General features: G+C 40.3%; 2 protein-coding genes and 1 long non-coding RNA gene across 4 annotated transcripts; 1 reads left to right on the top strand and 2 right to left on the bottom strand.

The window, feature by feature from the left end:
- Positions 1–11511: 11511 nt before the first annotated feature.
- arl4aa (ADP-ribosylation factor-like 4aa) lies at positions 11512–15620 on the bottom strand. Of its 2 annotated transcripts, none has more exons than XM_056380874.1 (2): positions 15473–15620; positions 11512–12992 (listed from the first exon to the last, which is right to left on the bottom strand). In XM_056380874.1, exon 2 carries the CDS (start codon positions 12891–12893, stop codon positions 12291–12293), a length of 603 nt encoding a protein of 200 aa, XP_056236849.1. In that variant the 5' UTR covers positions 12894–12992; positions 15473–15620; the 3' UTR covers positions 11512–12290. The 2 variants fall into 2 exon arrangements, with proteins under 2 accessions (XP_056236849.1, XP_056236848.1); XM_056380873.1 differs by lacking the exon at positions 15473–15620 and adding an exon at positions 14291–14471.
- Positions 15621–16998: 1378 nt separating this feature from the next.
- si:dkey-30e9.6 (uncharacterized protein LOC564083 homolog) lies at positions 16999–20116 on the bottom strand. Its single transcript, XM_056380872.1, has 4 exons — positions 19191–20116; positions 18917–19001; positions 18562–18704; positions 16999–17960 (listed from the first exon to the last, which is right to left on the bottom strand). Exons 1-4 carry the CDS (start codon positions 19617–19619, stop codon positions 17874–17876), a joined length of 744 nt encoding a protein of 247 aa, XP_056236847.1. The 5' UTR covers positions 19620–20116; the 3' UTR covers positions 16999–17873.
- Positions 20117–24024: 3908 nt separating this feature from the next.
- On the top strand, positions 24025–27347 carry LOC130172535 (uncharacterized). Its single transcript, XR_008828279.1, has 3 exons — positions 24025–25854; positions 26167–26710; positions 26962–27347. It is a non-coding gene; the product is annotated as an uncharacterized LOC130172535 (long non-coding RNA).
- The last annotated feature ends 281 nt before the right edge of the window (positions 27348–27628 follow it).

The raw sequence follows: 27628 nt of genomic DNA, 5'->3' as shown, positions 1-27628 counted from the left end.
TCGACCATTGTAACTATTTCTCACCAGACAAGTATTTTCGTTATAAATTAACTCATTAAGACAGTCTGTGCCAAATGGAGGTGGTGACAGTTCAATGTGGGTCACTCAGCAGTATGAAGGACAGAGCTAATTACACGTGAAGGACAGAAGATTACTCTGCTTTGACCGGACTGTCGGCCTCCTCTAAGAAGATCAGATGAGTTTAGGAGGAGGACCCTTCAGCTAAGCCACAGGCTCACCGAGTGGTCCCAGTTTAATGGAGAAGGGTCAGTTTGGGTCAGGAATCTGAATGCTTCAAAACTCCAATCATCTGACAGATTAATTAATAATATTAAAAGGCTGAACTGTGAGCAAAAAAAAAAAGAATAAAGTCTGACAATACTTAGCCAGCTTTGTCTCACACTGTACGCCAAAATGTAGATAGGCCTTTTACATGCAAACACTGTCTTCACTTCAAACAGGGAAATTACTCAAATCAGACATGCAAGGTTTAACTGAGAGTAAAAGGAGCAGGAACAAAAGAGGACTGTGGGAGTCAGAGTGATAAGAGGCTTAACGCTGGCTCAGTGACAGTGTGCGCTCAGTACAGTGAATTTACTGCCATGTGAGACAGAGGAGAAAAAACAAAAAGGGAGGTGGCTGTACTTTACTGTGATGAGCATCAGCTGTTGTCAAAAATAGTAAACTAAATTTTGAGTACTTGGGTTTTCTACTAAATCTTCATTTAGTACTTACTTTTAGCACTTTTTTATTGAGAAAATCAAATATGTGGGCTCTGATTTAATTTGGAAAATAATCAGCGTACACATAAGCATCTGTTTTTCTTTTCAGAACAGGAATAATGTAGAAACTCAGAAGTGGTGCATGCAGTGAAGTTAGCATTAGCATTAGCATTAGCTGTGTCCCTGCTTTGTTTTTACAGATAGCTACACCAGATGATAAGTGACTGATTAAAACCATGGATGTACTCATCTATTTCACAGAACATGATAAAAAAAAAACTAAACAACATGTCTACAGTTATGAAACATGATGTGACTTCAAAGTGCTAATTGCATCTTAACTTTATACCAGAACTGGACAAAATGTCCACTTTCTGACCTCAATAACTGCCCAACATTTCCAAAGTCACATCCACCAGCTGGTTGCACCATCAGCTTCCAACTTAACCTAGTTATAATAGATAACTGAGTGGAGATTTAGACTTAACACTATATGAAGACAGGTAGCATCATGCAAACTAGTTACTATGACTTTACACACAAACTTGGTAATTGATTTACAAATAGCAAAGACAGACTTTGACAGTGGCTTAGATATTACAAATAGTCAGACTTCTGATAGGCGTCTAAATTCGTCTGTCGCTTAAGTTCTTTAGTTCTTCACTATCTTAAACCGGACTATGGTACATTGAATTCTGGGTAAAATAAATCAAATTAAAACGATGGCAGGCCGAGGAGCTACAGCTCTGTTTACCCCAGCAGAAAATGTTTGTCTTTTGGAAGAATTCAACAGTTACAAGGAACATTTTACATATAAGGTGTCATCGATTGTTACCATGGTAACATGGGTCTTGGGACTGAGTTAACCTGGTGGTAAGGTGTCTATTTTTTGGCTTAAAATGAGTCCGTCTTTATTTCTGTGAAATGGTCTCAGTTGCATTAGACCAGTCTATGAGCAAATTTAAGACTGGCCTCACACCACAGACCAGTCTGAAATATCTTTGTGAAACCGACCCCTGGTTTATAGAAGTTGTGTTACTGAGGGCACCATATGTGCTGGGGGAGCCTGACTTTAATTTATTTTGATTTATGGCTCTAGGGGTGACGGGACGTAAACCAGTCTCTCTCCCCCTCCCCCCCAGACGGTTTGCCTCTGTGTAGGAGTTGAGAGTCTGGTTCTCATAGAAAACCTGCAACCTGATTGTTCCACTCCACACCCAGCCTCTGACACACCAGCGGGGGACAATTGATAAGATTTCTGACAGACTCTAAATGCTGACTTTTGTTGGTTCTTTTCAAAGATAATGGCTTAATCTAGGTTCACAAGTTCTGACACCCTGCAGCTGACGAGACAAAGTGCAGCCTCTCCACCTTCAGAGGTGAGCTGAGAGGGAGCCGGTTATCCCCAGGCATCCCAGAGACTGTGATGCAGATAAGAAGCATGCCTGCGCACAGACGACCGTGAAAAGCCAGACTCCGTAAAAACCAAATCAATCCTCTCTTATCTAGTACTATTGCTCGGCTGTGGGGCAGATGGTTCACAAGAGCACGACCCTTTAAAATATCTCTCATCAGTGTAGCCAGGCAGAAAAGTGCAGCTTTATAAAGCTGCAGACTCTTGCGGTGAAGGGCCAGCTCTGATTGCCATGGAAATCGAGGCAGATTGAGAAGTTCTGGCGAGCAAGTCGGGGAGTGTTAATCATTGAGGAACATCAATATAACAACCCCCGCCCCTTCCTCATCCCTGCTAAAAAGGGCCCAGTTCATTATTCAGCCCTTGCCTTTCTTTGCAGTTAATGAACTCCTCGGTGAGACTCCTCATGTTGTTGCTGTTTAAATACCCCCGTCAGTGTTTTTGCTAATATCAGGGGAGTCATGCTGTTTATGCCAAGAGGAGGTCAGCGGCGGTCAGCTTCATTACACGAGGAGAGAGGAAAAACAACAAACTAGTTGAGACATCAGCGCCTCTCATTTAGACGTGGAATGAAACGTTGGTGTTTAGGTTTTCCCTGCAGATTAGATTATGGTCCAATGTGATTTCAATAAGACCAATTTGATTGTGAGGTAATGTGAAGTGGGTTATTGTGTGCAGTTATATTTGGTGTTTTAAAAAGCTCGCGACAAGAAGGCGACAAGAAATTATATCAGCACATTGGTTCATCTGACCTGACGCTTGTGAAGACATGTGAACTGGGAAGATGAAATTACATTTTACAAAATAACGCAATATACCTCAAATTACTAAACTTTGTGCCAGATATAACTCGACATATGCAAATAAAACAAGGTCATACTTATATTTACAAAAGGTTAGTTATGTTTAATATATTATTATATTGAATTATTTCACTCATAATATATGAAGTGTTTACTATGACATTTTATAACAGTGCAGCCTGCAGTAAATGAATGCTGTGATCTAAGATTGTAAAATCACATTTTACTCAATAATATAATACTACAATTTACAAATTTTATATTTTTTTATTATTATTAAGATACATATTTTAGATATATTTTATATATATATTTTTTTTTTTTTTTTATTTCATGTCACTGATTTTAGACTGAAGGACTAAATTACTCAAACTGAAACACAAATTTTTCCACATATAAATATATAAAAAAAAACAAAGTCATACTCACATTTGCAGATGGAAAGCAGTTAAATTTAAATGTTTAAACTGTTATTCTTTATATCCTCTGTTAAGCTCTAAAGGTGACGCCTGATGTAGTAAGTTAATGATGTGAACTGAGAAGATTTTAAATGACATAATAACACAGTGTGACTCGGATTACTAAACATTATGCCAACAACATTAGACTAAAAGGCCAGATTAAATTAGCGTAATTGGATATTTTCCACTCGTTCTAAACTGCATGGATACAACTAACCCTACACATATTTCTCCACACATACAGTAAGTATAAGAAATAAAGCAAAGTCATTACATTCACAAGGGATTAGCAGTTGAAGTTAATGTATTGTTTGGCCCCTTAAACTGTTATTTTTGGAAGTTATGTCACAGTTTCTGATGTATGAACTCTATTTTTAGTTGATACATGTTGCAGCCTGTGGAGAATTAATGATGTGAACTGGGAAGATTTTAAATTGTTTAATAAAATAACACAGTGTTTGTCAAATTACAAATCATTACAGCAATAACATTACACAACAGGATCAAATTACACTCACCGAGCCCTTTTTGTAGGAACACTACACCAATACTGGGTGGTGGTTCCTCCCTTTGCTCAACAGCCTCAGTTCTTAGTAGCATTGATGTTGGAAACACTTTGAGATTATGATCCCTGCTGTCATGACTGCATCACATTACTTCTGCATATTAATCAGCTGCACATTCATGCTGCCGATCTCCTGTTCTACCACATCCCAAAGGTGTTCTACTGGATTCAGATCTGGTGACTGGCGAGGCCATTGAAGCACCACGAACGTCACGTTCACCAAAACCAGTTTGACACGACTTCAGCGTCGTGACATGGAGCTTTGGCATGTTGGAAGTAGCCATTAGAAGATGGTGAACTGTGGCCACAAAGGGCCGAACATGATCAGCAACAATACTCAGACTGTGACATTCAAACATGATTGATTGGTATTATGAGCCCAAAGTGTGACGAGAAAATATTCCCTGCACCGTTACACCACCAACAGCCGCTGCTGCCTCAGCAGAAAATCCACATCCTTCAGACCAGACTACGTTTTTCCAGTCTTCCAGTCAGGTTTCTGTTCTTGGCTGACGTCTGATGTTCTGGTCCATCCGCCATTGTGAGACATTTTTCTTCTCACCCCAGCTGTAAACAGTGGTTATCTGAGTTACCATAATCTTTCTATCAGCTCTGTTCTGGCCATTGTCCTCTGACTTCTCTTCATCAACAAGATGTTTCTGTCCACAGAGCTGCTGCTCACTGGATGTTAAAAACTCTGAGACTCTTGTGTGTGAAAATCCCAAACATGCCGAGGTCAAAGTCACTTCATCACATTTTTTCCTAGTTAGGATGTTTGATGTGAACGTTAACTGAAGTGCCCTTCCTATACAGTATCTGCACTGTTGCCACATGATTGGCTGATTGGGGTTAGGGTGAATACTACTTACTCTGTAGAGCTTTTTTTATACACTTACAAAAGGTTTTAATGTTGCAACCCAGTTTAGTAAATCACTAGTTTGAAACAAGCTCTTTACTGTCATAGTTTAGTGATGTTTTATGAGTAGGTGTTGTAACCCAGTGCCATCCTGACTCTACACTATCTCACAATTAAAATATCTTCAGAGAGAAGACAAGCGTGTGACCTCTGTGTGAACCACTGCAAAGTGGTCTTCTTTCTTTGGTCTGGGATTTCATTTCAGGGCTGACACCTCTAAGAGGCGTTTAGGTGAAACATAGACAGTATCTGATTTGAATTTCAATTATCACACAGAGGGCAGAGCGTCTAGACAAAATAACAGTCCTGGGTCTGTTTTCACAAAAAGGCTTCTGACAAAACCTGCAACAGATGCATTAAATAATTTAGTAGGCAAAGACAACAGTGACATTTAAACCATTAATCATGCATTACATTTATTTGAAATGGGATTTTCACACGTTGATGCCTCCATATTTATATATCATTGTTGTTTCTTTTCTTCCTTCTCTGCTTTGAACCTTAAACTGATATGAAATCCTCATTAATGTGTTTCTATATGTTTAAAAGATTTGAGTGTTTCTGTCTTTTCTGCAAGTGTTATTTTATTCCTTTTTAGTGTCTCATTTAGGAAACCACAGAACACTTGCTAGTTGGACAAACCACTGAATCTTGAATCCTAACTTTTTAAACTACTCTGGGGCCTCTCATCTGTTGAGTGATGAAACACTACCCAACAACTCTGAATCCACCGCTCACCGTGAATTTCCACATCGGTCGGTGTGCGAACATAAAGCTTTGGAGACCACAGCCTAAACCCACCATAATCCCTCATGCCCAAACAAGACCAAAGACAGATTTCACAGGCTTGTGCCTCACAATACCCAGACTGGAGGGGACACGGCTCTTTACGGACCCAATTTGTGTCTGGACTCGGGTGCGTTATGGATGTTGGGAGGGGGTGTTAACTGTGTAGCCCAAGGTTCAAGGTCAAAATGGAAGAGAGAATGAAAAAGTAATTTGCCCATCGTCTTATCCGAGCACCCGCACACATACAGATTTTCCCCATTCCCTGTCCAGCTGCCGACAGTCATGCTCTCTCAGACAGAGGCCGCGAGGTGAAAGAGCAATCATCACCTCAACAATGAGCCTTTCACACGGGCTGAATCGAGGAATGTCATCCCATGAACTCTGTCAACTATCCATGGCAAAAGAAAAAGACACTGATGCAGCACTCAACTAATACCTAACAGTGTGGTACTGCTCAAATAAAACATTTAACTGTGGATGTAGTCTGAATAACTGCTCATTTCAGCTGTGCTTGAAGGTACAGTTCATCAGATTTTGCTGCAGGCTATAGTTTAAATTTACATAATAACAGACAGTGTTGTGAATTTGAGGCATTGTAAAGAGCAACTGTATGGCCCATACACTCCACCAGACTTTATGGATGTCTGAGGAAGGTCCACGACCAAATTGTTGTGTTTCTAATAAACTCAGTGCTGCTGGTGTGCGGTAATTTGTTTTCTTCTGTTTGCATATATGCAGATGACCGTCTACTTTTCATTTGAACCCTGCCTCAAGAGTTTTGGTGGTCTGACCCTCACAGGCTGAACATAGGAAGTGAACCCCAGTTTGTGTTGTCAAAGTCCTGTGCCATGTACACCCAGAATCCCCCTCCCTTCAGCCACTCCAACCACAAATACCTTAATAAAATTATAATAATAAGTTAGATTTTTAAAGCGCCTTTCACCAATCAAGGCCTTTACAGAGTAAGAAACACAAAGTAAATAAATAAAACAAATAAATAAAATTAAGATAAGACAGTAGGAGGTGAATGAGCTAGACCTACCTTGGCTGAAGGATTGGCCAGAACAATTATTGTGTCTTGCCCCTCTTTTGCAAGATTTCCATCCAAAATGTAGTGTAATGCACATTTTAACAGAATTCAGCAAATTAGATTAATGTATTAATCTGAAAATGCACATAAAAACAGGTCGTTGGACAAAAAACCCTCGCCTCAGCCCGCTCACCTTTAAGTGTGGAGACTAAGAACAGCTATAAAAAAGTGGTTGGACTCGTCAAAGTCACAGACTAGTTATACAATCTAGTTTGTTTCAAACATATTGAAACCTTACCACCACACAGCTGTTGAACTCATTTGTAAATACAGAAAGTGACAGAAGTAGCTGTGTGAAGAATGATTCACACTGAACACTGATAATCCAACATCTAAACAATACTGACACCTTGAATGTAATCGTTAATGCTTTTGACAAAGTCAATGTGTAATGGAGATAAGGTTCGTTTTCACTTAAACTGTAATATTTCTCCTACCATTTGTCTATTTCTCGTTATCAGGCCAGAACATGAAATGGGAAAAACTAACAGAAAAATGTTTTACTGGAATCACAACATTACCAAACCTTCTTAACTCAATAAATATCTTAACACAGGCAATAAAACACAACCTGTGTCTGTTTTGCGTCTGTTCGCTTTGGCACAGCTCGCCTTGTCTGTCTCCTCGCTTCCTACGGATTAATGAAACCAGCTTCTCTTCTCTGCACCAAAGAAAACAGGAGTGCACTTCTCTAGCTCCTCAAACAGTGTCTCCCTCCTCCACCCCCTCCACCACCGCCGCCCCTCTCCCCTTGCAGGTGGCCCCGTTCGCTACTTTGAGCGAGGCTGCAGGGCTGCGGGAGGAATTCACATGTAAATAGGCCACTAGCTCTCAATAGACTGGGGGAAGAAAAATGAATCCCGTCATGATAACCTTGCATAATAAGCAGGCTAGGAGTGTGCATATATTGCAGCGTCCCCTTTTTAAGTACACAACGGGATAAACCTGGGAACTCAGCAGAATAAGAGAACCCTCTGGAGGTGGGCTTATGGGAAAGTGCAGTGGTGCAGTTTGACATTACTGTGTCACAGCCTTGCAGAACAAGAGCCTTACGATGTGCATTTTAAAATATGGCTCCTTCTTCCAGCAACAGTTTCATGACACCGAGAGGAGACTGCAGATTTCACAGTTAGCACAGATAGGCATTAGCTATGCAGGCTGAGCACACCCTTATATGCATGCACTCAAGTTCAGTTTCTCTTTTAGCTCGTACTTATTTTGACCTTATTTCCCAGCAAGCACTAATTAGTCATGTAATTTATCATCGGGCAACTTTCCTTACTCCATCTCAAAGGAAGACAAATGATCTTGTTAGCGTTCAACAACTACAGCTTTAGTCAGTCTTTGACAGAACATCTGTGGCTTAGACTCATGGGATATGTTGTTTTTGAATGCCAACAAAAGACAACAACAACAACAATAAAGATACTCTTATATTCTTGAGTAAGGCTAGTTTAATACACATTAGTGTCACTAGGTTTTGGCAACTTGTGGGTCTCCAGATATCTCTGCACACCCACCAAATGGCCACAACTTGCCCCTGAAAACTTAAAGAAGCTATTTGTATGTTTTGCTAGTTTTGATATCGCTACATAGCTAGCGTTAGCATTAGCAGCTGTTTACTTACCAGTCTAGAAGAAACGTTGTGATTTCAGCATCAAACTTCACTCCTTTACTTACCAACAGCTGTCTCCACCAATGTTAACTCTTGTCTCTATCACGTCTTTTCTTCTACTGAAGTTAGCATGCTAACCAGCTAGCTCTGGCCTGTCTGGTCACTTTCCGATAGCGACTCACGGTAGCGCCCAATCTGCCGCATCTGAAGATGTAGCGCTGTTCAGAGGACGTATTATATATATATTATATATAACCTCTTGCATTGTAAACGCAACGATAGCCGGAGCTCTTGTCAAGTGACAATCACCACCACCCGCTCACGGCTAGAAACCACATTCAGCATCAGAGAAAACTTACAAAAACCCCTTTTAAATGAAAGCTGATTTTACCTATTAGCATACTTCATTATATTGAATTTTTCTTCTGCAACGGAGGCTAAAACTTTAATACTGATATAAGCCCTTAAATGTGCCATATGTTACGTTACGTGTGTTATTTGTTTAGCATTAATTTGTTACGCAGTTCATACAACAGTTGTAGTCATAATAACAAAAGAACCACTATGAAAGGGTGGCTTGGCATCAGCCTGGATGCCTTGGGGTGAAGTTCATTTTCTGTACAGACAATAATAATAATAGGGAGTTAGCGGCTGGAGCTCTTCCAAGGTTTGGATGAACAGGAAACTCTCCTGGTTGAGCCACCAGTACAAAACATGTTTGATTAAAAAGTCAAAGGCATAAGCCAGTGCAGTCCACTACTAATTCCCAAAGAGCATTTCAAAGTAGTCACAGAAACTAATATTATGTTTCATGCCCTGCCAACAGCAAGTGAAAGACAAAGGTTGTGCTTTGTAGAAATCTGCACATTTACCTGTTTGGGAAACTGGGTAAATGTTAAGTGAATTTAGCAACTATGGTGCAGCATTTTGTTCTGTGCAACAACATAAAACTATGCTGAGTCTCCTTGATAACTTGTGCTCCTACAGCACGTTGAGGGTGTGTTTATGTTGAGAGACACTCAGTATATCATTAAAAGAAAACTTTGACATGGGAATTTACAGTCCTCTTTGAAGCAGCAACTCCACCCACTTTTGCAGCTTTATCATATGTGGTAGAAAGATCTGTTTTACACACATTCTCACCAGACACATATATACACACACACACACACACACACACACACACACGGCAGAACATTTTGTACAGTCTGCAGCTGTATGCCGCCCAACCTGAAAAATAACTCTCTCAGCAAGAGCAGCTGAGATGGCTCCGGCTCAGTATAAAAGCAATAATGGGCTGGGATTCTTGTATGGATGAGCTACTCCAAACAACACATGCGCTGCAGTGCGCTTTTATTTCATGTTGGTGAAGAGCGTTTCTGTGCCAAACACATCATCTGAGGTTAATGGGTTAATGGATGGCCCCTGGACGAGAGCTTTATTCACCCTGATCCACCTTTCACTGAGGGCTTTACAAGAACGAGGAGAAATAAAGGACGACACACACACACACACACACACACACACACAGGAAAGAAAGATATTAACAATAAAAGTGATTATGGTTGCTATAGTCTCGCTATATGTTTTAGACGTATTAAACTGAGTCAGCAAAAGTAAAGCACAAGAGAGGGAATGAGCTTTATGACTTACAGAGCCAATAACGAAGAGTAATCCCCCGGTGAGTACTTAAACAGATGAAAGGAAGTGACCTGAGGTGCATGCAACAACAGAGGGAGAGCAGCACAGGACACATGACTTACACACACACACACACACACACACACACACACACACACACACTAAAATCTGACTGGTTTGTAGAGAAAAGGAAGTAGAATCAGGAAAAGTGTGAGCATGCCTTTGCCCCCTTAAAGTTTCCTTCTTTGGCAAACACGTAGGGAAGAGGCACCTGGTCTTCCCGGCACAAAAACATGATTCATCAACATCTGACAAAAACAGGGCATTCTGGGAGCTTAGTAACCATGTGACCACAACACTCTGGGTTGAAATCCAGCCAGGACCCTTGTTGCATGTCATTCCTCCTCACTCTCTTGCCATAATTCCTGTTCCCCTCTGCTCTGATAAAGCCGTAAGAGCCACAGAAAAAACTTGCATTAACCAAGAAGTGTTTCATTTCTGCCGTAATGTGTGAAATCTAGCACTAACACCACGTTTTTCTATTTTTAAATGCAGCTGATCCCCTAAGATTCAGCATCAAAAAAACCTCACGTCAAGCTCGTAATCATCACACTGAACTGGGGCAGATATTTGTATGGGTGAGGATGTTTGGTGATTCAGCCCGGGAGCGGTGCGAACGCCCAATCTGCATCACACACACTTATTTTAGAAAGGCAGCAGCTGCGTTGACCGGCTGGGCTTACAGTCATTAATTGTTTCAGAGGAATGGGGAGAGCAAATGGTGTTAATACACACACACACACACACACCCGGACAGCTCAGTACCAAAATACTCAGTAAGGCCCCCGGATTCACAGCCTCCTGCCCCAGCCTGTTGTACTGGGTCCGGCCTCCAGACTGCCCTAACAACATTTTCTAGTCCTGATGAGAGCCTGTGTGTGCTGCGACGCATCAGTGCGTCTCTTAACCCTTTACACTGCTGCAGCCAATAGTGGAAAAACATTTAATCTTTTTTACTGCGGCGAACCTTTCATTGTTTTTAAGGTCTTGGATGACATGCACCAACTTTGCTTTTGAGCACTTGTACCTGACTGTAAATGTAAATTTTTTCCGTGCTTAATCATTTAAATGGACCCTGAAGTGTTGGGTGTGCTCCTGTGTCAACATAATCATTCTGCAAGTTGCCTAAAAAGAAACACAGGAAGATTTTGTGATAATTAGAGGGTAGGTTGACTGAGCGTGTCGTTTGTTTTTCAGAAACTCCCTCCAATCATAGTCACATGTAACACAACAACTAGTCCTGCAACGTCAGCAACTCAGCAGCTCCACTGGTGGTTTAGTACCTCATTAAAAGAGGTGTTTTTTATATATGTTGCTTGTTTAAATAATTGTCTCATTCTGCAGATTCAAACGAGCTTCTTTTCTGCTACCGCCTCAAATGGACTGAAGGTTACAATCCTGAACATCAGTGGACATAATAATAGCTACAATACCATTGTGAACGTTGTTCTAAATGTTTTATTTAGCAAAACATAATGCATATATCTGTCTAATAACAATATGGCCGACCTACTGTACAGCAGAATCTTTTGTATTTCGCCCAAACGTTTCTGTAAAATCCAACACAATATTCTCTATTTAAAAACTGTAAACCTCATAGGAAGTGATACTCTAAAGTGCTTTTAAAAATCAAGATATAAGACAGCAAGCAAATCCATAATAATGCTATAATGCATGATAATACTTTTCTTTCACAGAGAAAGTCCAGTGTAAAAAAAAAAAGGAAAAATTAACAAGTTATGATAACAACATACAAAACAGTAAAAATAAAACTGATGCTCATGTCATTGCCCTCTCTGGTGTATCAATGTGGAATCATTTACCAAATAACCCTTCAACGAGTCAAAGCCTTTTCTTAAATTATTTTTGGTAATATTGTTTGGAACTTCCGGTAGCCATTCGTGAAACGTACAGCATCCTTAAAACAACTTCTATCACCTTTCCAGACCCCAAACCCTCTGTGCATTTAAATCCATATAAACTCTTTATAGCATCCACACATGTCTGAAACTTTCTCATCTTCATACTGTATTCCTCTGTGTCACTTCCTGATCAACAGCATCATCACAAGACCAAGAGCAGGAATCCTAAAGCTCAGTTTTGGACTGATAAAACTCAGCGTGTTGAATCTGGACCTGCAGTGGAAGCAGGAGAAAAATCCTTTATGTTTCCTTCACATATTAAAACAGCAGACAAGTCTATCTCGTGACGGGTTTATCTCTTCTTCCTCTGCTGCCGGAGCACCTTTCTCCTTTTCAGGATCATGTCGTGGAGTCTTTCCAGGCCGTCCCTGAGCCCGTCTCCGATGATGGCGCAGGCTGGCTGCAGATGCCAAGGAGTTGCAGGGCCCAGTTCTTTCAGCGCCAGCAATTTCTCTACATCAGCCAATCCCAGGGAGTGTCTCAAGTCCTGTTTGTTGGCCACCACCAGCAGGGGCACCCCTTGGTTTTCGGAGGTCTTGGCGATTTTATGGAGCTCCGTTTTGGCCTCCTCCATGCGCTCCGCATCCACAGAGTCCACCACGAATATGATGCCGTCCGTGCATCGCGTGTACGACTTCCACAGGGGGCGTAGCTTCTCCTGACCACCGACGTCCCAGAAGTGGAACGTCACAGTCCTGTGTCCGCCCAGAGACACTTTGACCTTCTCCGCATTGAAACCTTTGGTGGGCACCGTGTTCACGAACTCGTTGAACTGCAGTCGGTACAAAACGGTGGTCTTCCCCGCAGAGTCCAGCCCAAGGATGGCGATGTGAAACGACTGGAAGAACGGGACGCTTGACAGGAAGCTAGGTTGTTCCGACAATCCATTCCCCATCTTTCCTCATGAGGAAGGATTTGTGACGTGAGAGGTTTGATCCGACTGTCCAGCAGAGGCGAAGAGTTGCTTAAATTCCAAAATGGCTGCAGCAATAACCTGGAAGAATATTGCACATGTTATTGTGGGTTATTGAGGTAATGCAACTTTTACTGAACATGAGATTTCCCAAGATTCCCAAGGTCTGTTGTTTTCAAGACGCCATCATTGTGAGATTTGATGTTGCATGTGTACAGAGGAGTCATAAAGTCAACAAACTGAGGGATGTAAGTCACACAATATCTATGTAAAGTTCGCATTAGCCTCTGTGAGCCTCTGGTCGGGCTGCAGCAGCACAACCCTCAAGTGTACTGAACTGATCAAAGGTGCATTTCATTGCTTATGAATTCAACTTTGCATTTGTGGGAGGAAGACTGTGTTATGTCCTCTTTCAAAAGTTACATCACCGCCCTTTAAAGCTGGGCTTAACAATGTAATGCTATAATGAAATCAAAAGCGCTTTGATGAAGCCACTGAATAGATGACACTGACCGACAGACAAAGTTAGTGACTAGATTGTGAACATGGTGGGGGATGATCTAACAAGCTAAAGACACAGGAAAGAGTGAATATTAGATTTTCATTCGTCACATGGCCAGAAAACACCACTCAACATGAATGCTAATGCCGCTCTGAGACTGCTGGGTGTGTATATAGGTGAATGGTTGCTGACACATTCACCATAAAAACTTTATAACACGATGCGTCAGATGGCGCGTGGTGTTTCCAGCTTGTTGACCTGAGCAGTGAAACGTCATTTATCATTATGTTTATCGTGTGAAAAACAAATATTATAGTATTTTTTTATACTGAATATATCAATTACTGAAATATGACGACATTTTAGGGATGACTACAGGTGCCAATCAGAAGATTTTCACATGCATGGACCTGACCAAACAGAGGGAGGCTCTCAGCTTTCATTTCACCCAGAAAAGCCAAAGTCCATAACCATGTAAGACCAGGAAATGACATCTGAGCTATATGCTGTATATATTCTGGTGTCAAAGTGTCATTATTATGTTGATATCAATGTAACAGGCATTATCAAAAGTACTATGGCAGCTTATTACTTTCATATACTTCATTTGATCCAGTGTACGGTGATCTTATCGTGCTGATTTTAATGCAAAAGTCCAAAACAAATAGTACAAAATATAATTAATTTATCTTGTATGGTATCACATTACCCTCCCATAAGGCCCTGCTAATTATACTGTGATCTTATTAGTATTACTACAGAGTTGAATCGGTGCCTGTGTATTTTGCTTGGATATGAGACTGCACTACATTCACAGAGGGCCGACAGGTGGACAAATGCATTTTTATTCCCAGTCCAGATAAAACTGGTTACCTACCAGTGAGAGCCATCTGTGGAGAGAAGACTACAGCAGCACAGTCACGATCCTCTCCAGCGTCTACACAGCCTGAGAATGATTAGTATTCCCACTTCTTATCTCGGGGCATCGACGACAGAAAAAAGAAAACCCCTCGCTGGAGACGGAGCCACCCTCCCCGTCAGTCCTCGCTGTCCCGTGTGGATCTACCGCGGAGGGACACCGCTGCTGTGAGTGTGAGCCCCAGTCTTGGATCAACGCCCACGCGGACACTGCGGCCGCCCGCGATTGGTGCGTGTCCTCGGTTCTCTCTCAGCTGATTGGCTAACACGGCTGTCAATCACGCGTCTGCCCGGGAACCAGGATCACCTGTTGCTCCAAGTCTGTCACGCCATTCTACTTTTTATTTGATCCATTTTCAGCCGCAAAGTGAGTTTTCTTTACAAGTATCAATATTATACTGTAAAAAATACTCCAACTAAAATCTGCATCAGGCTGCAACTAACAATTATTTTTATTATTAATTAATCTGACAATGGCTTCCTTGATTAATCGATTAATTGCTTCATCAAAAAAAAGAAAAAAAAATTGATATATAGTTTAAACTATTATATACTTTTCACATTTTTGAAGCTGGAACTAGCAAATATCTGCTTGAAAAGTGACTAAAATTATTATTTGATAATCAAAACAGTTGATCTGTTGATCAACCAATTGATTAATCAATCAATCGTTTCTATATAAGAATGTAGGTATAATCAGGAAAATGTAGGCTACTTGGTTTTAAAGTGAAAGAAAAATGCAGAAAATGGTTCTATTTTATATCATGACAGCATTTTTTATTACTCACGCATTAAAAAGATTGATTTTACTGCAGTAGCTGATTGGGGTGGAGCTCATTTTAACTATACTGCATAAAAGCAAGCACCAAATATTATTTTATCATGGATTAATCTGTTGATTATTTTTTTTATTTATTACATTTTGATGATGTAATTCATCACACGTTGGAGATTTGTGGCTACTGAGAGAAAATGTTCAAGAGCCGAAAATACGTTTCAAAGCCTATTTTGTGATATGATTCAGGCGAGTGACTCTGTGGTTTCATTGTCGTTCTCAGTTTCTTACAGCTCATATTAAACCAGTCAGTGACTTTCAATGTTCAGAAGCAGATAAATGTCAGTAAATTCAGATTGAACTCACCGTAGATTCAGCTCGGCGAGTCGTCCTGCCCCTCTGTCCGTTTGCGTGTGTATGTGTGTGTTAAGAGAGATAAAGAGGGTGTGTGTGTTCATCCATAATGTGTATGTGTGTGTGTGTGTGTGTGTGTGTGTGTGTGTGTGTGTGTGTGTGTGTGTGTGTGTGTGTGTGTGTCTGCAGAAACAGCGCCGCCCCGTTCGACCGCGTGTTTTTGTTTAAAATGATTGGTCAGAGGGCAGGAAAGGAAAAGCAGCACACGCACACGCACAAACACACACACACACACGCACACACACACACACACACACACACACTGCAGCCCATCATGCATGAAGGATAACAAACAGTCACTGGCTTTTAGCCACCGGCTGCCTTACATAACCTGCTGCTGTTTTAGGTCACATTAGGTTTTTTGATTTGGTTATTTTTACACAGCCCCATTTGAATCTGCACAAAGGAAGAGCCACCATGTATGATCAAGAGATTACTTATTAACAATAATAATAATTTCAACAAGTACAATCAGGTATTAGTCAGTTATTTCATTGAAAATAATGAAAACTTATTATAATTTATTATTTAATGTTTATTTTTATGGATGGATCGATGCCACATACCACTGCATTTATCCCTTTCCCGTTTCATGCCTGTTCCATAATGGTATTCTATACAAATACACAAAACTCAACAAAAATTACAAACGAAATAGGACAGAATGCAAACAATGATAAAATACATTAATTTTAGCTTATAAATCAGGTTACATATGGTCCATTTAAAAGTCATATTGACAACTGACAGTTTCTGGAAATGAGCGCCCCCTACTGCAGAAAATATGCTACATCTAAACTTCGAAATCACTGTTGAAAAATAAATAACTTTTACATTTTTATGACATGACACTGTTAAAGATGTGGTTAGGTTTAAGCACAAAAACAACTGGGTTACGTTTAGGGAAAGATCACAGTTTGAGTTAAAGTCAGTACTGGTTGGACGCTTCGGTGCGTCGAGCTCACAAGCGTCAACATACATTCGCACACAAGTAGGACAATCAAATTAGACAATACCCCCAAAGGTGGCATTTTTCATTATACAACGTGAGAAACTGCAGAAGAATTATACTTCATGCACGGACCCTTAACAATGAAACTACAGGTCATAATAAGCTGCTTGGACAAAGGATCTATGGGGTCATTGAGATTATCACACTAATTCCACAGAGCATCCCTTTGTCTCGTAAGCTTTATTTACCATATTAGTTCTATTACATATCCTGTGCTTCATTTCCAGCTTCCCATAAAAGGGAGGTGGATAATTAACCCATGTTTAGGCTCCTCTTTTGTTTTCCCTGTACAAGTTTGTCCCAGTTGGCATAACAAAAGTGACACAACGTAAATACAATCCTCATTATTCATGTTGAAATACACCTGTTTAATGAGAGGGAAGATTTGATGAGATTCTTGAGATTCTGGAAAGCATAACAGGAGATTAAAATAAGTAGAACACATGGCAGCCTCTGGGTCATGATATTCCTTTCATTTTATATTTAGTCCATGAGTTATGCACAGAGTCACACATGTCTCATTAAACACACATGTGCAGCTATTACAGATATGCGTCAGACATGTGCAGGCCTCACGTGTTTATAACTGTTGGGGTTCTGAACGAGGCAGCTGTCAGTGGACCAGTGGGCTTCGTAATGTGGTGCGCTGTGTCCTCCATGACACCAGTCACTGCAAGTTTCATGCTATCTCTGCCAGTTCTGTTGAGTCCTCTTTGGTTTAAATCAGCTTTAATAACATAACGCTGACAGTTGGGATGGTGTAAGAATGTCTTGAATTTCATTAATGTTGCATTGAAACAACAGAAATCATGTAGCTACCTGGAAGATAGTAAAAACAGATTCAGAAAATGGGAAAAAGGCTGTAATTATGTGTGATGTAATATATAAGTACATGTAAATTGTAGTAAATGAGGTAACATGAAAAATCACTGATGTGATCCTTACTTATATTCTCAGCTCATACTCAGTTATACAGTATTTTTCTATCATCACAGCTTTATCTCGTTGAGGTTATTTGTTTTATTTTGTCGCCTATAGTTATAAGTCAGATATCCGTCCAAATGTCGTACGAATTGTTTGAGATAAACAGTTTTTGGCACTAATTCTCCAGTCATTACACCATCACATAATAAGAGGGCGCAATAATGTAATGAAAAGATTTCCAGTCAAATCTCAAACAACATAAAGTCTGTTTATGCACAAATTAATGGAAACAGTCTGTTAGTTGGGACTCCATGCTTTCTCAACACATATTATATTGATTTAAACTCAACAGATTAAACGAAAGAATGTGAATATACACACAGAAAACTAATGAAATATAGATTTGAAAAGAAAGAATCATGATTTATTTTTCCAGGATCTTGAGAGCTTCTCTTCCACTCGATCCAAGAAGGCACTGTGCGCTGCTCGTCTTCGCCGGTGTCTCTGTGAAACACAAACTGTCAGTTTCAACGTGGCTCTAAATCCAAACCGTCTAAACTGATAAATATATTTATAAATAAAATATATTTACTCACAACTTAAGTAAATGATAAAAAATGTAACAGGATTCACCAGAAACCATGTTGTTTGCTGGTTATAATGATAATTTAGCTTCAATTAGATCCTTGTTCTTCTGCGTGTGTAATACTTTTGACCAACTTTCAGACAGTACTGTAAAGTTTAAAAGCATTTACATGTAGTTTTAACTGCTTCATATACTGGTTGGTAGTCCAATGTACAACAATGTACCATGTTTTTAGAAAGTCTTCATATGTTTTGAGTGTAAAATAGCTGTCAGATTAATGTAGTGGATCAAATAGTGCAAGTTTACCTCAAAATTGTACAGTACAGAGAAAATGCTACTTTCCACTTCGTAATCACAATAAATTACGTCTTTTTAAGATATCATTCATACTGCACACAATGTGCATGATGTGGGTTGTTTTTACTGTAGAGGTATTTACTGTTGACCAAATGTGACAAACTGTGATATCAGAACCGATCACTTGTGCGTATATATAATGTTAAAACACCATCTACTGACAGTGTAGGAGGCTGATTTTGGAGGCCAGGGCGGCAGAGGGAGGATGAGCCCCGCATCCCATCTGGGCTCTGCAGGTTTATATGTGTCCATCCTTGTCTTGGTGTCCCTTGAACTGAAGTATATGTCAGATCTGATGGTCCGCACTGGAAAAAGAAAGACATTAAGTCATTCATTTGTAGGTGCATGAAGTCTAATAATACAATAACAGTCTTTTGTTCTGCATTTGTTTCAATAAAACATGGTGCTGCAGTTTAGATACAAAATTGTGACACTCAGAATACCAATTTCTGAGACAAAGTTTCAGCCAAAATGACGTCAGAGAACAAAGTAAAAAAAGATTGTTTAATCTACTTACTTGTGTCCAAGTGCCTTAATTTTAAATTCAGGTTGCCAGGATCTCTCTCATATGTAGTTACTATGTCTGGAAGGTCGTCATCAAGCTGAAGTGAGTGATTTAAAAGCAAAAATGTTTAGTCTGTTTAGTCTTTGTGTTTATCACCATCTTGTGGTCAAATTAAATATTACAACCTTACTTGAAACAAGGTAAAATGTGTAGGACCTTGCAGGCTGGTCTTGTATTGAGTCAATGTACACCAGTATTATAATACATGGAGTTTAAAGAGACTTACCGGTCTGAAGTTATGAGGTTTTGGGTTCTTGTAAGGTTCAGAAAGATACTTTCCCGTCCTGACAAACATCAGCTCAGTCTCCAGAGGATCAGGAGGCCTGTACAATGTGATGAACTTTGGATGGTCTTTCCTCTTGTAACTCTGATCTAAAACATTAGGTAGAAATATTCCAGTTCTCCTCTTTGTTTCAGTGGTTTGTGGGACTTCTACAGTTGTCTTTCTTTCTTTCTCCTGAGGAACCGACAGAGATCTGTACAGCTTCAGGGAGAAATCCGGCGGCTTGATGCTCCACACGTCACTCTTGATCTCAGTCTCTGGCAGCTTAAAATATTTGCTTCTTGCAAGGCGGAGGTCTTGACTTGCAGAGAATTGGATTTTTCCTTCAAAGCAGACTGAGGGCAGCGGATGCAACAAACCATATGGAGCCATTTTGATTTGTCGACCGACAAATGAGGTATCTGCTTACCTTGAATCTCAATGCCAGGCCTGTCAACGTCTCGAGACTCACAAGATTAAATCCAACTCAACTCGCAACACAGCGGTAGCCCCAGGAGAAAGAGGCAGACAGTAGCACAAGGGTTTATTACAGACACAACACATAAAAAGTGCTGCCTGGTTACAAGCGCCTTTAGTCTTCTTAACAAAAAGAATCAAGGGAAGTGGGCTGAGCTCAGTAAGACATTCAACAAAAACAGAAAACAGGAACTTAGCAACACTGCAAACAAAGTGCCCGCTGAACAGCAGAAATCCTGCCAGCTTGTAGTCGTATTATCAGTTCATTTCAAGACATTCTATGGCGGGTACAATATTCATTTACAGATATATTAGATTAGATCATGTGTAATTTAGGTTTTCTTTCTCAAAAGAAAAAAATCTTTACTTTTAGTTTCATGCTTACTCATCCAATATTTAGATGATTTACACTGTTGTTGAGTATTCATGGTTAAGACAACACCAGAGGTTGAAGTGTTAGCAAAGTACATTTACTCAAGAACTGTACTTAGGCACAATTTTGCAAGTTCTTCTTTCTACTTTACTTGAGTATTTTAATTTTATGCTATTTTATGATTTTGCGTCACTACATTTTTGGGGAAAATATAGCACTTTTTACTCCACCACATTTGACATCCATAGATATTAGTTACTTCGCAGATTCTGATGATTAATCCAAGATATAATCAACAAATAAATTTCTGATGTATAATTGTATAGTATTTAATACATGCGGATTAAATCCACCATGTTTCATTTCGATGTCTCAATCGTTAAAGAGAGAATTCAAGAGAGAATTCACCCCAACAGTATCACATCACATCGTGTGTGATGTCATGTCTCCACTAGATGGCAGCAGACACTCGAGTCCTGCCGTTGGGAGCAGTCAGAGAACAGCTGATTCAGCACATGGTTGTATTAAGTGTTATTTCAATTTTTTTTAGCAGGTGCAGACAGTTTTTAATTTCTATACTTGTAAAGTTAGACTGGGAGAAATACAGGTTTGGGAATGAGGGCATGGCTCTAAATTAATTCAAAGGTCCTGTATGATGATGCCAACATCATCAATGCTTACAGTGTGTAAAGCATCTCGGGAGGCAGGCATGAGGAGATGATGCCTCTTCCAGATTGCATGAGAAAAAGCTGTTTAATGTCTGCTGTCGCTACATAAGATGTTTTCACGGGCTGAACCCCCCAAAAAAGTCAAGAAAACAGTCCAGAAATGAGCTGGTAGCAAACAGGAGGCTGCTGGTTTTCCTCAGTACCAAGTATTTTAATGAACAAATCTCAATCTATATAAAAAAAAAAACAACAGCACATCAACATGGCTTTTTAGTGTCTTTCAGCTCATTGTTTTTGGCTCAGTTTGGGTTCACTCTCACTGCTCTCATCAGTGGTATTTCCAGCTGAAGCAGGCAAATGTATTCAGCGTAAAAGCTCTGATAAACCCGCTGTAGACTGTACCTCCTCAGCATCAAACAGCAGAAACACAGTTAATAGGAGAGTAAATATTGGATTTAAATCCACCAGCTGGACAGAAACATGACTTCAAATGGATGGTAATGTCAAATTGACATGGTGATAATATGTAAACTTTGTTTGCTTTGTTTGGCTTGTTCCTCTTCCACTAGGACTGAAGCTAAAATGTAAAACTTTTCCTTTTTGTTTTGTCAGTACATCAACTGCTATCATAACTTATTACAGCTAAGGAATCCTTTTAAGTTTTAAGGTCACAATGGTAGAAAAACAGTAACATCAGAGGTCAGGGCTGTGATTTACAAGAGCCACACAGTAAGGACAGGAGATCTTTGTTTGGACCAGCTCAGACAGCTGACACGACGGGGCAAAAGTAACAGGAAACCTGAGCCGAGACCAAACAGCGCCTGTGAAGGAGCTGACCTCACTGCCCCTGTAAAACCGGGAGCCGCCACCTTCAGAGGCTCCTCTCAACCCCTGGCCCCTCAGCTCTGCGTCTGAAAAACCTCCACCATTGTGTCCAGTGACATTTACAGCCACCGTGCAATCAGTGGCTCTGCTGAAACAATTACAGGAGCCTTTTGTCAAGCGTGTCAGTCAGAGATGGTGCCGTTGACCCTGCTTTTCAGCGGCCTCAGGGACGTCTCCGTGTCACTCTGACAACATGATGGAGCCTAATTGCATTGTTGTTTGAACACTAAAAGAAAAAGTACCGCACATAAATCGCGCTGTCCCAGGGGAGATGAAAATCAGACAAGAGAGCTCTCTGTATGAACTCATCAGCTCAGACTGAGCAAACAAAGAGCTCTCCACAAACACTCACTGAACTCTAATTCAGACTTAATGTTTTATCTCAACCCCTTATGTACAGTTGAAGTCAGAGGTTTACATGAACTTAAAACTCACTTTAACCACTCCACAGATTTTATTCCATGTTCTCTGTGATGTCTAGCTTTAGGACAGATAATACAGACTTAACTTTCTGTGGGCCCAGGAGTAACATAAGTGAACATTTAAGCCTTTCATTTAGTCAAAATTGCTTTCAAATTAATCAGCTGTATGTTTATGAACAATGTGATTATTATTTATTAGTAACTTGAACTTCGTGCACAGCTGCTGTTGGACTTATACTTGCAGTTTACCTTCACTTACAGCTGCAGTTTATAGATTTTTGCTGCTGTTTGTGGACTTCATGCTGCTTTACTCTGTGTGTAAATATGTCTTAATAAAACAGCATGTTATGTAATCTGATTCCAGCCTGCCTCTAAGGGAAGGGCTGGCGTGGGGGAAATAGCAGGAAATCAACAAACACCATTCAGGCCCACCACCACCGTCCCAAACATGCAAACATTTGCAGGACAAGGAGAAATATAGTTGAAAAATTAACTCACTCTCATCTTATTAAAAAAAAAAATCATTCACTGATAGAATTTTCCTACATGCAGCAAAACATTCAGGTTCATCTCATTAACGTATTTTCTGTCTCCTCTTCTCGCTGGTATCGTATTGTATTGAGTATAATACACAATGTATAGAAGATCGTTATCTTATAAGGGTTTGTCATTTAATACTGTAAATTCATACACAGGAGTCCTCAACTGAAGCAGGTATTCATGCACCTGTCCTGACAGCTGGTATATGTATGTGATTAACTGTGATCCACCATGTCTGAACTAAAGTATTTGTCTTTTACTGTCATTCAGAGGAATCCACACTGAAAACTGAATGACTGATGCCCACAGAAGGAGGACCTCATGTATGGACAAAGGAGACTGTATGGACATCCTTAGTTCTCATGGTGATGATGATGATGCCAGAAAACAACTTCCAGTTCATCTTCCTCTGATGAGAAGACAGACCAGCTGTTTAGACATTTGTTATGTGCGGGTCAGAACTTGCCTGGTTTTCTTCCTGGCTGCTCCAAAGCCTCAACTGATGTCACTTCCTCTTTGTGATGTCAGTTAAAAGCAACAGTACATTGTTTATAGACAAAACATGTTACTGTGACGGGGTGGTAAATCAAAATGAGGGACACACACAAATCATTACATTTTTACAAGAAAGTATGTTTTTATTAAAAAGAATATCTTATTTAAATAGGGACACACATATAATCCTGACAATAATAAAGGTTTTATAAAAAACAACATTTATTGGTGATATTTCAGATACAAGTGTCAATTTGTTTAATATGGACGTGAAAGTTGCCGTGTTCTAAGGAAAAATACTAAAAATAGTATGTTAGTCTTTATAAATAGTATTTTCTCATTTAACATCATGGCAAGAATACTTGACTTAATGGTTCTAAGATTTGGAAACACACTTTTTCACATTTTTGTTCCTTATGCATCTCATCAAATGTTACAGACCAAATGGCACCTGTTTCTTTTTTTTAAGTTATTTTTTTTGGGGCAGTTTTTGCCTTTATTCAGATAGGGACAGTGAGAAAGTGACAGGAAAGTGGGGGAGAGAGAGGGGATGACATGCCGCAAAGGGCCATGGGTCGGACGCAAACCCATGGCTGCTGAGGTAAGGACTGAGCCTAAGCGGTTCGCGCTCTACCAGTTGAGCCACAAGAGCGGCCCGGTCCAGTTTCATAGAATGACTCAGCTATCGTCTATATGGGGATATAGTGGTATAGCTTTATTGCAGATCAACTTCTGTAAGGGCATGTACATGTGTGTGTACATGTCTGTCTGTGGTTGTGGGGACACATTTGTGTTTGAAACTATCAGTGTGAGGTTATTGTGGCCAGTCGTGACAGCTTCACAAGGCTTTTAGAGGGACACCTGCAGTGACTGAGGTCAGTGTCAGGATGAGTCTCTGCCACATGAATGAAACTGAAGGTAATGTCCTTTGTGCAGATTGAAATGTGAGGAGTGAAATACACGCATCAAGCAGCAGGAACATTCAAAAGTTATCCAGGAATTTTCTAGTACTTTTAATGTCATCATCTACTGGTGCAATCTTCTGTAACTGTGTCATCAGTTTTGCTCTTTCTTGTTCAACTTTTTCGTCATATAAAAATATGTTAAACTGAGCGCAGCGCAGTCACCTGGATTTTAAAGTGTGTTTTGTCTGTATGCTAATCAGGCTGCGCGGACTCCATGACGGGATTGGTCGGAAGCAGAGAGGAGGAGCCTCCGACTCCACGGCCGGCTTCTCCTATTGGTGCGGAAATGATCCTGACAATCCTTACCACAGCTGCAGCCGTTCAAGCATCAGAGGAAGAGAGTTTAAGAGCCCAGCCCTCACATCGTTAGTGGCAGCTGACATGATAGGCAGCTCGCCTCTGTACCACTTGTGTTAACGTGTGTAATTTGTGATTTGGTTTTTGATGCTGGTAGTGATTGTTGGGGACTGGGCTAGGTTTAAAATTCTGATTGTGCATCACACCCTTAGAAAAAGACTGTTGGACACATTAAGAACAGGGGTGCTGCTTCTTGTGTTTTTGGGTTGGTTAGAATCACATAGTTAGGCTCTTTGTTGGCTCCTGTTCCCCTACTTCAGTTATCCTCTTGCCTTGTTTGGATTTTTGTTTACTTATTTACCCTCCTGGTTATGTAATAAATCAGTAAATTTGATTTACCAATAACACCTGGTTTTATGTTGCTTCCCTTTTCCCCTAGCTGGGTCATAACATGAAGACGGTGACTGGGAAGACAGCCCCATGGCCTTATATACACACACTAGAAACCAACATGTCTGCAATGTACTAAAACCTGGCTCTGTCAGCAGTCCACAGTCAGTAAGTGAAATACTAGATGAGTAAAATTTTGCAGGCTGTTGTATCTTCTTTGCTTGCAGAAATCAACTGCCTGGTACTGGATGTGAGTCCCACAGCGTCAGAGGTTTCACTTTCTCAGCAAAGTGGTTCCACAAAGGGTTTATATCTTGATGCTTCATGTGAATAGTGCAACATCTACTGGCCTGAATGCAAAATGGGCAAATACAGACGTTTGTATGTCACAAATTGAATGTAAGTATAATGGAAAGCATGATTGTATTTTTCTAATCCAAGCATAGATTTATATACTGTAAAAGCAAATCAAATGTTTTGTATGCATCAAATGTGTCAATATCAGTCAAGTTAAGCTCCATGTCTTTGTTTTAACTAAGTGTTAAAAACTGTAAGTTGGTTTGCAATGTGAGCAAAGAACATGTAGCTTTACTTTTAAATGTCAGCTTTGGTGGTTTTGCTGTAAAGGTGCAATATAAGATGTGGCCAGAACTTTAGTTTAAAATGTTCCAAAAATGAATTATCACTATCAACAGTATGTGAAGCAGCCACAGTGACGATGTCATGATCAAGATCTCCATCTGTTGTATTTCAGTTATCTACTGAAGTGCGCATGCGCACTAGCCAGCCCGACCTGTCCTGTGTTGTAATACCACTTTGTGACACTAGACGCTGTGTGAGTCAGCGGAGCGTCAAGTCTGGTCTCAGTCCCACGAAGAAGAACAACTTCCGGCAAGGCTCGAGGTTAGCATCACAGAAACACAGGAATGGCTAAACCTCCTAAAAGACGATATTCATCTGCATCCCGAAGGACCGCTCCCGATAAGAAACCACGTTCAACGGCAAAGAAAAGAAGCAACACGAGTAAATCTCGATGTGACTTTCCACCGCTGGAGAAGCTGCTGAGGGTAAAGAGATGCGGTTTGATGCCGAGCTCGCAACTTTCCTGTTAGCTTGGTAAGTAGCATCAACATTAGCTCTTTAGCTAAAATTATAATCAGTGCACCAACAAACATTTCAGGTGGTGATATTGACGTTGTCGACAGACGTTTTAGCGGTTACTCGGATTGTGTCTGTTGCTCTCGGCTGTTGTACAGCTAGTGACGTCAGTAACTTTAGGCTCATTTTGTAACTGACTGTAACTTGAGATTGTATGGACCCAGTAGACCGAATGAATACACGTCGATCGGTTCACCATGTTGTAACCACTTTACATTACTGTTAGGAGATCAGCCCTGATTGAGAGTGCCACTCCCCTCTTCTGTTTAGCCACCTCCTCTGCCTGGACTACCTGTACCCAGGACCAGAGCCTACAGGAAGAGGAAGGCGGCCCGAAGCTGCTGTGGCAGAGCGGGGGCCGCTGTCTGGAGGAACAACCCACCGGCAGCCAACATCATGCATCTGCAGCAAGTGTGGCCAACCCAGAAGGATTGGCACTGACCTCACTCACATAGCAAGTGTGTCACACTGTGACTGTTGGTGGAAATACTGGAGGACAACTTTTTCTATCTCCATTTATAACTTTTAATTGACATTATTTATTATTATTATTATTATATTTGATTTGTTGCATTTGGAGTGGTGTTTGTGTCAGCTGATGTTTCATGATGATCTCAGTCCAGTGTTCCCTCTCTTTTAGCTCTGTGTTTGGTTTCCACCAGCTCCTGAGGGAAATCTGTCTCTTTAGCTTCTTAATGCTCCAGTATGTTCACCAGCTGCTTTCGCACCGTGTCTGTCTGCTGTTTGCTGCTGAGGAGGTCGTGGACAGTGGCTACGGCCAAAAAAGTATATACATTCAAAGATGACAAAGACGGTAATTGAATCATTGTTGTTTACTTCAGTTTTTTTTTCTTTTAATTATATTCTTAAATGTTGTTCACAATGGCTTTAAAAGGTCTTAAAAACTCTTCAACACCAAGATGGAAAGTTAAAATGAGCGCAGTGCAAAGGCTGGACATTGACTGATTCCCTGGTAAAAATGTTGTAAATAGTTTCCATTGGGCACAATGCTGTTACTGTATGTAAGGATTAATTTGTAATGTGTGCTTTCTTTTATTCTTGCAGCTCACATGTGCTGTGGTACAGTGGATGGATGGGCATCGGTTGAGAAAACTAAGGTCATCACATGACTCACTGTCACAGGGGGAGGAGCCCTGGGAGAGACCGTCAGTTTCATCTGTACCTCAAGTTCTGTTAGTAAGTTAAATGATAAGTTTATGGCACTGCAGTGACTCAATATCTCCTCTTGAGGAACAAAGTGGTATTACAAGATGAGACGAACAGTTCAGGACATCTAGCAGCAGTTACACAGTGAACCTTTTTAAGGCATCTGCAGTCACTTATTTCTGTCCCATTAACCCCATCACCATTCTGTTCAAAGGAATGCATTTTATTAAGCGTTGCTTTATATTGAGTAAACTTTAAATAAAGGGCTGATTTGTTTAAGCATTTGTAAGTGTCCTTGATTTTTCATTTTAATTCATATTTATGTGTTAGGTGAACCTGGATGAAAATAATGCAATATAATGGAACAGGCCTGTAATAAATCCTCCTTCATGAGGATTATAATGTTCAGTATTTACTGAATCTGTTTGAGAAGTGTTGGTTTATTTTTATGGTCATTGTGGCAGCTGTAATTGTGGTAATGTTTAAGTGTACTGGTATACACTGAAAAGTGTTCCTAATATTTTGTCAAATCTAATTCCTATAAATGGGATGGACAAAATATTAG

This window comes from Seriola aureovittata, chromosome 7 (assembly GCF_021018895.1).
Source record: "Seriola aureovittata isolate HTS-2021-v1 ecotype China chromosome 7, ASM2101889v1, whole genome shotgun sequence".
Classification (NCBI taxonomy): Eukaryota; Metazoa; Chordata; class Actinopteri; order Carangiformes; family Carangidae; genus Seriola; species Seriola aureovittata.
This window is presented reverse-complemented; position numbering and strand designations above follow the sequence as displayed.